At 41.9% G+C, this 12,809-nt stretch overlaps 1 protein-coding gene across 2 annotated transcripts in view; it reads left to right on the top strand.

The window, feature by feature from the left end:
- Nucleotides 1–12,809, top strand: part of SLC4A8 (solute carrier family 4 member 8) — a 317,175-nt gene that overhangs the window by 176,475 nt on the left and 127,891 nt on the right. For both annotated transcript variants that reach the window (XM_077483707.1, XM_077483708.1), the window contains exon 4: nt 3,301–3,436. In XM_077483707.1, the coding sequence (XP_077339833.1) occupies nt 3,301–3,436 (136 nt within the window). The remainder of the gene's footprint in view (nt 1–3,300; nt 3,437–12,809) is intronic.

Here is a 12,809-nt window from a genome sequence, read left to right on the forward strand (position 1 = left end):
TTGTGACAGTTAGGCCGCTCATATATTCATCTTTTCTTCTTCTTTTTTTTTTTTTTCATTCAGCGAGCTGTTTGAACGGAAAAAAAATTGTTAGCTTTCCCCATCCACACATTCAATGTGGATGAGGGAATCCCCCCGCTGTGTTATTGTGTTCTGACGGCAAGGAGCCTTCCCTACTGCCACAATGTAATTATAGCCGGCGGCACTGAATGATTGGGGAAAACTCCACAGACTGACTGCACAAACGGTCCCTGCTTACCTGGCCGAGTTTCAATCCATGAATGGCTGGCTTTAGTTCAAGTAGAAGTCTATCCTAATGCTAAAATCCCTACATCTACAGACTTCCATGATCTAACACTAACCTATCTAGCCCTGTAAAGAAGAAATCAGTATATATACTTTTTTTGAAGCCCGGTCCTACTCTGAGCTGTCATCAGCGGCTTTGCTGTGGAGGCAGATGCAGAGGACACAGCTGAACAACAGAAGCCCCATATTAAGTCTATGGGTGACGCCACTTCCCATTCATTTTATAGCCATTGTCGGCCATGTCCTCTGCAGAGATTTTGGAGACCAGATCGGCTTCAGAAAAGGTATATATACTGATTGTTTCGTTACAGGGCTAGATAGGTTAGTGTTACATCATGGATGACATTATGGATGTTGCTAGATGTAGGGATTTCAGTATTTGGGTGGACTTAGTTTAAGGGAAATCTAATGAAGTCTCAGACAGCAGTAAAAAGCCAACAAGATTTAAATTCTTCTTCATCATTCCAAAAAAAAAAAAAAGTTTTGGCTGCACTTGGACTTTGAATGTCTTTTTGGTAGTTCTCCTCTCAGAGAACTTTAAAATGACAATGCCAAATTTGAATTACCTGCCAAAGCATTGTCCTGCATTCCCAGTTAAATAAGTGATGCTAACGAAAGAGATTGATTTCAGTGTCCTGAGACCTAAATGGCTGTTAAATATTTTGGGGCACTATATCAATGTATAATCATTTCAAAGAAAAGCCTACCACTCCAAACCATTTGCTCTGTAAGTAATTGTCTATACATTTCCTCAACTGTGCCTGATTTTCCATTACATTTCCTAAAGCATAATATAGGAATTCACGATAGACCTTTGAATTACTATTAATGTCTTTTACATTTCTTGTGTTTGTGAAAGGCCAGTCTTATTGGGGTATTTTTAAATAGTGGATCAAATAAATCAAAAACATGAAATTAAATGCTGTACATCTAGTAATTTGCCATGGCATAATATAATTTCTGTGTTTAGCACGTGAAAATGATAATCTGTGAAAAATTAGTCATAACTGTTAAACTCTATAGTTTACACGCACATGAACTTTAATGGCATCCCAGCCTTCGTCCGTAGGGTTTAATATGGAGTTGGCCCATCCTTTGCAGCTATAACAGCTTCAACCCTTCTGGGAAGGCTGTCCACAAGGTTTAGGAGTGTGTCTATGGGAAATGTTTGACCATTCTTCTAGAAGCACATTTGTGAGGTCAGGCACTGATGTGGAAGAAAAGGCCTTGCGCTGCATTCTCTGCTCTAATTCATCCCAAAAGTGTTCTGTCGGGTTGAGGTCAAAACCAGTCAAGGTAAGCCAGTGAAGTTCCTCCACCCCAAACTCTCACATCCATGTCCTTTTGGACTTTGCTTTGTGCACTGGTGCGCAGTCACGTTGGAATAGGAAGGAGCCATCCCCAAACTGTTCCCACAAATTTGGGAGCATGAAAATTGTCCAAAATGAAAATTGTCCAAAATGTCTCGGTATGCTGACGCCTTCAGAGTTCCCTTCACTGGAATGAAGGGGCCAAGCCCAAACCCTGAAAAACCACCCCACACCATAATTCCCCACATTCCTAAACCTTGTGGACAGCCCTCCCAGAAGAGTTGAAGGTACAAAGGGTGGGTGGGCCAACTCAATATAGACTAAGACTGGGACGCAATATAGTGTTTGTGTGTGTGTATGTATATGTATGTGTGTGTATATGTATATGTATGTGTATATATATATATATATATATATATATATATATATATATATATATATATATATATATATATATATATATATATATATATATATATATATATATATATATATAAAAATAAATAAATATTTATGCAAGATTGTGACGTCACCCACCCTCCTCTCCACCTTGGCCAATCAGAGGAAGCTTTGTAGTCACTCAGAAAATACAAAACACCTGGGTGTGGCATGGGAAGTCTCCTTCCCACTGCTGGAACACAGTGCTATATATACTGTATATAGCTGAGGCTACATACAGTGCTGAGAACTACTGCATCTCTTGGTGAAGTAAATAGTTCTTTTGGACCAAACGAGAGATGTCAATCCTCTGACATAAGTACATTTCTGACCATCGCTCTCTGGTGGTCTTTAAATGTTTTGCAATCTGTTACGTAACCACATATAGCTGGCGCAACAAGAAAATAAATATACCAAGCGCCTATTTATTTTCCAATAAAAAAATAAATAAATCTTATTTTGTTCAAAAAGCCTTTTTATAGGTAAGGGTTCTTGTAGCGCTGGTTATGTGGTTTGGTGTGATGTGAATTTGCTGGCTGCTTGCTGTTCAAGAATGTTAAATCTGCTATTTAAATTACTAAAATATTTTCTGATATGTAATAAATGATAAATTATATTATCCCCCCCCCCCCTATACCCACAGTAAAGTCTCCCTGGGGCACACATAGCACTGACTGAGAAGCAGCACCGTAGATAACCTTCTCAGATTAGTATGGGCACCCCTTGTATATTGATAAGCCCCTCTCCCTACAGTGCCTGTAAATATCTATATGGAATATTATAAATAAGGTTGTGAAAAATAAGAAAAGCATGTCAGTTTCTCAGATAAAATGACTAATTGGCTTAACCTATAAAACAACAATGGCAAGGTCATTATTCTATGACCTAGCATAATAAATCATTTATTGAAGTATTTACAGTATACTAAAAACTGTTTATGGGTCACCCTGTTATGTACATTATTATTGTGCTCTCCGGAAGTAAATACTCTAATTTATAGTCACATCTTACTGAAACTGTATTGTTCTTCCCGGACAATAAAATAAAATGCAAGAAATATGATGTTTTCACACTTTGATAGGAACACAGGAGCGAGTAATCTGTTATTGTGTTCAGTTAAGCATCCTAATCATAAATCTCTCTGAGATCCATGGTGCAAACTCCAGAGCAATATCCATTACAGCTGTCTCCTAATTCCCATTGTGTGCCTTGTGTAAAGTCACCTTGTAATGTGTTATTAATGCAGACACCCCATCCCAGAGAGTGCAGTTCATCCTTGGAACGGAGGAAGACGAGGAACATGTGCCACATGAGCTGTTTACAGAGCTGGATGAGATCTGTGTCAAAGAAGGAGAGGATGCCGAGTGGAAGGAGACAGCAAGGTGATTTATTATCAGAAATATCTCTTCTCTTACAAATCCGTAAATAACTGGCTAATGATCCCGCAATGTGATTAAAGTTTGGCCGCCTTTGAGACCATGAAAGCTAGGTAGACATCCATTTTCTTGGAAAGCTTCTCCTTTGGAAGGTCTATAAATCAAAGATATGGGTTTCTGTTAAGAAAAGAGGCAATGAACTTACTGCCATTCATCCAATAAAATGTAAAAGATTCTGTGCGTGATGGTCCTGATGTTAGGGGTAATGTTGGGCATATATGTAATCATATGATCCAAAGTGATGGTATCACATAAGATGGGATTATGTCATAACTAAAAAATATAAATAAAAGTAAGAGTAACTCCGCTTTTGTTGAGAAAAAAACATTCCCCTCTAGGTGGTCAACGTACATTACATGGATTTGAAAGCGGTAGTAAAAAAAAAGTTTACATCTGCAAGGCAATATAATAATATGCTAGTATGCACAGCACATTATCAAAGACTTATATTAAAACTAAGCCCTTCAGTGGTCCACTGTCACTGCTGCAGAGGCTTCCATCTTCACCCAGTCTGCCTTCTAGGTTCGGGGACTCCGGGTATCTGATTGCCCAAGCCACAAGGGAGTCTCGGCTGGGGCACACAGCTCAAAGGAACGCTACGGGTATGCCATTCCTTCAGAGCACATTTAGGACATATTCATTTCACCTACAGGTAAGCTTTATTATAAGCTTACCTGTAGTTAAGAATACAATTTCAGGGTTTACTACCACTTTAACAAACTTTGTTGCAGATCTTTTGTTATTCTGAAGAAATCAGTTTGTTTGCCTGTGTCCATGTGCCCAGTGAATCTGTATGGGAGTCATTTTATATCGATCAATCAGAGGCTGTACCTGCAGGGATCTAATGGGGAAAAGTGGCAGGGTCTGCATGTCTTTAGACATAATTTCTCTTTGGGAGTATAAGAAAAAAAAAAGGACCTCCACCATGCCACATCCAAAATTAGATTCTATCAGTAAAGACCTGCAGGAGCATGTCCTGCCAATATACAGCACCCACATGAGACAGACTCAAACGTTTATAAAAAAATTGACAATCTTTATTTACTAGAAGTAATGAACACCACTGCATGTACAAAATATGTTATAAACCTATAGTACGCAAATACCACTGATGTATCATGTAATACATAGACCCCATTTTGGATGAGGGAATGTACACCTCCATCTATAGGGTAATAGGATACACTGTACAAGAGAGAGGCATTCCTGTTATGGTCCAAATGGGGGTCTATGTATTGCATGATACATCAGTGGTATTTGAGTACTATGTTTTTAATATATTTTGTATACGCAGTGCATTTTTTACTACTTTTTTATAAACGTTTGTGGGTGCCAGTAAAGTCTGCATATTGGCAGGACATGTTCCTGCAAATCTTTACCCAAACTCTTTAGAAGTATCTCACCAAAAACAACATTTTTGTTTCAGGGGATGCCCAAAATATGACTTGTTTATTTAGTGTAGACTTCTGGGATAATCAGTGAGTCATCACACAAGCAGGAAATTACATTTCGGGGAGGGGCATTCTGTATACCATGTGTACCAGTTGCATTATTATTGCAATATTGCATTGCATTCTACAGAAAATTACAGAGCTGCAGATTGAAAGGGATAGGTACATTACTAATAATATTTACAATATGACAATATGAATATACAATTGTATATGCTATATTTTTTTTATTTGCTATTGTGTTCCCACAAAAGCGGAGTTACCCTTTAAGCAGCCATTCTGAATTATACAGAAATGGCAAAACAAATGTTTACAGCTGTCACTCTGCATGCAAAATTTGATTGGTCACATTTTGTTATGCCCTTAGGGCCAGTTCACACTGCGGGCGATGCGAGGCGACACGACTTGCCTCGCCGCGATCTGACAAGTCGCCCCCGTTCTGTACAATGGAACCGTTCTGAGAGGAGCGACTTGAGTCGCTCCGACTCAGAAAAAAGGTTCCTGTACTACTTTTGGGCGACCTCGGGGCGACTTGCATTGACTTCTATACAGAAGTCATTTGCAAGTCGCCGCTGAGGTCGCGGCAGGTCGCGGCGAGGCAAGTCGGTGTCGCCTCGCATCGCCCGCAGTGTGAACCGGCCCTTACAATACAAAATCTGGGAAACATTGAATGTAATTTCTATCCAGGTGCAGCCTTTTAATAACACAAGCTGTTGGCTACATCCATTGAAAGTCTTTCCCAACAAAGGAATATTATACAGTCCCCAATTCACCTGTAAGAGTACAATGTTGTCGACCAAAGTGTAATGAAATTGTCATGCAATAGTTAGAAATATATCTCACTGGGTTGCTAGGTATGCACAGACATGCATTTACACCCTTCTTTTCATATGAAAAAAGTGATCCACATTTCTAAAAATATGAAATATCATTTTTAAAAACACTATTCTATATTTTTGCCCTTTCTGTTTTAATGTATTAAAGTATGGTTACATTTATTGAGCATATGCCTTGTTTGGTACCGGCATGTAATAAAACTATCTTCGCCTTTTTTATTTATCCATGAGTTGTGGAGCTTTTAATAGAAGTTGAGGTCCAACAATGAAAAACGTTGCCATCACAGTGCCCCCTCCCCTGCACCGCTCAGCCATTTTGCCTAGGGATGATGAATAATGTAATATACTTACATTAGAGCTTGCTTTCCTGGAAGTCGGTGCTTTCCGCTTTTGGCCAACAGCCTTGAATATGGGGCGTCCCTCAGCAACCCAATGTCTAATGCAGGACTTTTGGTCCGGCTCTGTACATAAAGAACTTTAACAGATCTGTGACTAGTCGGGCTGTCACATTACTGTTTTTATACTCCTAAAAAGTGATGTCACATCCAGCGCGCTACCCGACTACACCAGCTGCACCATCCGGCGGTTTGAAATCCTATGGCTGGCCCATTGGGGGCCTCTCCATAGCACTGACCATTACGGGTTCCACCAGTGGTCTGTCGTCCCTTCCATTGGGTGGATGCTCATGCAACATCTGGCACTTAGATACCTTTTGGTCGCCCCCCCCAGCACTGACCTTTACATGCCTGAGTCAGCCTGTCGAGGTTTGGTAGAGATTGAGGTTCACTACCTAGCACAGTGTTTCTCAAACTTTTCACCTTCGAGGAACCCCTGGCAAAAAGTTTGAGCTCTCGAGGCACCCCTGAAATAAGCTGTTGATAAAAATTGTTTGTAGAAATCATATTAAATAAAGGAAAAATATTAAAACGTACCTATTTAATGTGAAACTTGTGCTTTCTTCTCCTACAGAGCTGATCCAATTAAGGGGACATTACAGAAGGCAGAGTTCATTACATGGAACAGCACATGACAGGGGACATTACATGGGACAGGGCACATTACATAGAGCATAGAGCATAGTACATGGGACAGGGCACATAACAAGGGACATTACATGGGACAGGGCACATGACAGGGGACATTACATGGGACAGGGCACATGACAGGGGACATTACATGGGACAGGGCACATGACAGGGGACATTACATGGGACAGGGCACATGACAGGGGACATTACATGGGACAGGGCACATGACAGGGGACATTACATGGGACAGGGCACATGACAGGGGACATTACATGGGACAGGGCACATGACGGGACATTACATGGGACAGGGCACATGACGGGACATTACATGGGACAGGGCACATGACGGGACATTACATGGGACAGGGCACATGACAGGGGACATTACATGGGACAGGGCACATGACAGGGGACATTACATGGGACAGGGCACATGACAGGGGACATTACATGGGACAGGGCACATGACAGGGGACATTACATGGGACAGGGCACATGACAGGGGACATTACATGGGACAGGGCACATGACAGGGGACATTACATGGGACAGGGCACATGACGGGGACCTTACATGGGACAGGGTATATGACGGGGACCTTACATGGGACAGGGTATATGACGGGGACCTTACATGGGACAGGGTATATGACGGGGACCTTACATGGGACAGGGTATATGACGGGGACCTTACATGGGACAGGGTATATGACGGGGACCTTACATGGGACAGGGTATATGACGGGGACCTTACATGGGACAGGGTATATGACGGGGACCTTACATGGGACAGGGTATATGACGGGGACCTTACATGGGACAGGGTATATGACGGGGACATTACATGGGACAGGGTATATGACGGGGACATTACATGGGACAGGGTATATGACGGGGACATTACATGGGACAGGGTATATGACGGGGACATTACATGGGACAGGGTATATGACGGGGACATTACATGGGACAGGGTATATGACGGGGACATTACATCGGACAGGGTATATGACAGAGCACATTACATGGGGCAGAGCACATTACGGGGGACATTACATGGGACAGGGCACATGGCGGGGGACATTACATGGGACAGGGCACATGGCGGGGGACATTACATGGGACAGGGGACATGGACAGGGGGCATTACATGGGGTAGGGGACATGACAGGGGGCATTACATGGAACAAGGCACATGACGGGGGACTTTTCGTGGACAGGGCACATGACGGGGGACTTTTCGTGGACAGGGCACATGACGGGGGACTTTTCGTGGACAGGGCACATGACAGGGCACATGACAGGGCACATGACAGGGCACATGACAGGGCACATGACAGGATTTTTTATTTTTTCTTCTTTTTTTTTTCTTTTCTTTTTTGTTCAGATTACTATTTTTACAGCATTGAGGGAGTTGGTGGAAGCAAAGAGTAAAGTAAGAATATAACATTGCTCATCACCCACCAAGGAAAATTTGCAGTTAACTCTTTCAGTGGGTAGAAGGACCCACTGTAAGGGTAATATCTGACCTCCCCTGGATTTCAGCTTAAGGCTTGGTTCACACCTATGCAAATTGGATGCGGTTTTCTCTGCATCCAATTCGCATAGCAGAAGAATGTGACTGGCTCTCTATGGAACTGCTTCACATATCTCCACAGCAGGTCCGGTGCATTTTGCAGGAAAAACGTATGCCTTTTTTGGTCTATTTCAGGTCCAAATTCAGCCCAAAATGAGGGCTGAAATCGGTCCTGAAACTGTGAACCAGCACGCACCGGACCCCTGCTGTGGGACAGATGCGGCTCATATGTGAACCCAGCCTCAAAGTGTATGTAAAGGCAAGACCTTTAGAATTAACTGTTAGGAGTTAAATCCAATGAACACTTTTTTTATTGCAGTCTATTGGAAAGACTCACCCCTCAATGTCTATTGGTGACCACTGTCACTGAGAAGTGTGGGAAAGCGGTAGTGTTAAATCTTCCAGTGGGGACCACTGTTCAGGTGGCAATTGTCTTAGAGGAAAATTCCTCTCACTTTGGGAGGTTTCTCCAGGACAGGAAGTGAAGGGAAATCTTAAAAAATTGAATTGTTGAGTTGAAAAGGGGATCACCCCCTTGTGTTAGTGTTTTGTTGAACCACCTTTAGTCTGTTAGGATATGTCTCTACCAACTTTGAACATCTAGACTTTGCAATATTTACCCACTCCTCTTTGCAGACCTAGTCAAGTTCAGTTTAATGTGATGGGGGATTGTTTGTGGACTGCAGTCTTCAAGTCATTCCACAGATTTTCAATGAGGTTTAAGTCTGGGCTCTGACTAGGCCATGCAAGGACCTTAATCTTTTTCTCCATCAACCACAGTGTGGTCATTTTTGCTGTGTGCTTTGGGTCATTGTCATGTTGGAAGGTTAACCTTCTTACCATTGACGACTTTCTGGCAGAGGGCAGCAGATTTTCCTGAAGAATTTAAGGGTATTTTGCCCTATCCATTTTTCTTTCTATCCTGACAAGTGCTCCAGTCCCTGCTGCAGTGAAACGCCCCCATAGCATGATATTTCCACCTCCTATATGCTTTACTGTAGGAATGGTGTTATTTGAATGGCGGGCTGTGTTGGATTTCCGCCAAACATATTGTTTGGTGTTGAGGCCAAATAATTTAATTTTAGTCTCACCTGACCATAACATCTTTTTCCATGTGACCTCAGAATCTTCTTGAGGAGTGGCTTTCTTGAGAAGTGGCTTTTTCTTAAAACCCTCCCATACAAGCCACATTTGTGGAGAATTTGTGATATCGTTGTCACATGCACACAATGACCACACTTTGTCATAAATTCCTGCTGCTGCTTTAGAGTTGCTATAGGCCTCTTCTTAGCCTCTCTGGCCAGTTTCCTCCTGACCATTTCATACAGTTTGGCGCAACGTCCTGATCCAGGGAGGGTCTGTGTTGTATACAAAAAACGTGCCACTGCCCTAACCTATTACTGGCCTTTGCAGCAAGGAGCATTGGGAGGTAACGCATATCAAACAAAAGCCAAGGAAAAGGTCTTGGAAAAATTCTAAGCTCTACTTACCAACCAGCCTGCGACCAACCATATTAACCTGTCTAACAGTATACGTTTGCAAATTTGTGAAACTAAACCCCTGCTTTTAAATACATGTGTAAGCTACAGGCCCCAGCAAGGCACCCTGTGATCTGTAGACCCTACCTCCTAAGTAAGGTTGGCAAGTAGAGCTTGGAATTTTTCCAAGGATGTTTCCTTGGCTTTTGTTTGATATGCTTCCAATGCTCCTTGCTGCAAAGGCCAGTTTTAGGTGAGGGCAGTGGCATATTTTTTGTATGCTTGATTTTAGTTCAGGCAGAGCATTTACATTTTTTGCAGCCATTTTACTACATGCTGGGTGTTCAATGTGCCCCTGTACCCTTAAAGTGGTTGTAAACCCTTTTTTAAAAAATCCTGAAAAAAAATAGTCCTGCAAGACAAAGACATAATGAGCTAGTATGCATAGCATACTAGCTCATTATGAATAACTTACCTGAGAACGAAGCCCCCGAAGCGGTCCTCCGTCTTCATCTTCGCCGTATTTACGGATCCCGGAGCGACTTCCGGGTCTCGCGGCTCCGGTGCTGTGATTCGCCGGAGCTGCGATGACGTCACTCCCGCGCATGCGCACGGGAGCCGACGCTTGCAGCATATCGCAGTGACCTGCGGCCTGCCCCAGTGCGCCTGCACGCTGCTGTCTAGGGCGCATGTGCCGTAGACAGCGGTGGCTGTCTTCGGGCAAATATCTCCTAAACCATATAGGTTTAGGAGATATTTCTTGGACCTACAGGTAAGCCTTATCTAGCCTTATCTAGGCTTACCTGTAGGTCAAAGTTGGTTGTAAGGGTTTACAACCACTTTAAGGAGGGGTGGGCTCCCTCCAGTCCATCTGCTTTCATCTATCTCATCAGAATGATTGTGCTTCCACTGTGGAGCCTCTTATAAGATAAAGGTAGGGTCTACAGATCACTGGGTGCCTTGCCGGGGCCTGTAGATTACGCATTTATTTTCAAATTTGTGCAACTACACCCCTGTTTTTAAATGCATAGTGTTAGGTTAATCAGGCTGGTTGTTAAGTAGAGCTTGGAATTTTTCCAAGGGTTTTTCCTTGGCTTTTGTTTGATAGGGTCTGTGTTGTACCAAATGCCTGCCACTTCTTAATAATAGACTCCACTGTGCTTCAAGTCATTGACAAAGCCTTAGAAATGTGTGATTTTTTAAAAAAAAATTGTATCCATCTCCTGAGTTGTTTCTGTCCACAATTTTATCTGAGATCTTTTGACAGTGCCTTACAACCGATAGTTGATTGTTTGCTTCAGTTGCACTACCAGGGACAGAAATGCTCCAGGAAAGCTCTTTTCATGCTGAGCTAATCAAAGCGACTACAGCTGATCACAGTGGAAGGTCAAATGGCTTTGTGTGCCATTGAGAAGGGGATTGGCTACAGTTGAGCAATTTTTTTTTTGTGGGGGGGGGGGGGGTGACCCTTTTTATCAACTCCGTAATTCTGTTTTTGAATTCCTTTTATTATGTAAATACCGCTTGATGAAACAAACTGCCGGTCTTAATTTTAGGCTGTAAAGCAACAAAATGTGATTATTTTAAAGGGGGTGATTCTTTTGTATACGCGCTGTATCAATGCATATATTAGAGATCCGTTTTATACAGGTTCTGGAAAAGAAGAATTTTAAATGAAAAGAGTTGGCTATAGAGTTTCTATTAATCAGTTGTAGTATCAAACCATGTTGATAATTCTAATATTTAACACCTGGTATGGTAGTAAGTTAATTAAACCTTAAATTATATCAACGATAAGTTCACTAGACTATTCACTATTGTAAACATTAGGCAGAAACACTGTTTTTATTATCTCCTATTTAACAGCGGTGTCGATGACACATCTGCACAATGCAATTGCTTTCCTGCAAATGTAAGCGTACCGAGCTTTGTAGAGTTTTTAATTGTCAAAAAACAATTATCACTTCTCTACTCATTAAGAAGAAAATATGTGAAGTCCAGGTTAAAAAATAGAAATGAATCGCTGTTGTAACAGCCTATAGAAAGGAACCCTGGTGCATAAATAGATTGCTGCAGAATGCCAAGATGAATACAGTGAATGTGGAACTCCAGCCAAAGCTATGGTTTTTTTTTGTAGAGAATCTGCAAGGTTTTAATTCCATCTGAGTCCCCACTGGTACATTTCACCTCACTTCCTGTCTTGGTGACAGCAACCTGTGAAAGATGGCTGTCAAAATATCCCCTTGTGCATTACTTGTGATGGCAGCTCATATGACTCAGACTTAATATGTTAATCACTTGAACAAATTCAAACACTGGTATTGGTTTTGCTATCATTAAAGTAACTGCAAGTGAATAGCATTTTGTTTCCTAAAGCACAGTGGGGGAGAAGTACTAAAACTGGTGCACATAAAATGTTGTGCATAGTAACCAATCGCCTTCTAGGATTTATTGCCAAAGTGAGTGAGTCTGTGTGAGCCAGTTTTAGTAAATATCCCCCACTGTATCTTTTTTTTTTTTCACCCTTTGTTGTATCTCAGTGCTGCTGATCTCTTGCAACCTCTGTGCAGCCACTTTCTGTTGACATGCACTCCTGTAATGGCAACATGGCATTTACTTAGGGTGGATTCAAGTTTCTGATGGCTGCCTAATGTGTGCTGAATTGTTCACTTGTAAACTTCAATGGAATCCCATGTGACAGGGCGACGATGCAGGAATACAACCAGGAAAACACAATTGGGAACAAGGAACAGTGTTACCCAATATCAGAAAGTGCCTGCTCAAGGACCTTCATGGCAGCATTGCCATTTTATATTTTAATGAAAGCTGTAGGTATATGAGATTTTAGTGATTACTTGATGGTTTACATATACGGTACTTTTTTTTTTTTTTTTTTTTTTTTTCTTAGTTTTTTTTTTTTTTTCCACGTCAGAGTTCGTGTGCTAGAGA

Source organism: Lithobates pipiens, unplaced genomic scaffold (genome assembly GCF_037356315.1).
Source record: "Lithobates pipiens isolate NorthernLeopardFrog02 unplaced genomic scaffold, aLitPip1_a1.2 Scaffold_16, whole genome shotgun sequence".
Classification (NCBI taxonomy): Eukaryota; Metazoa; Chordata; class Amphibia; order Anura; family Ranidae; genus Lithobates; species Lithobates pipiens.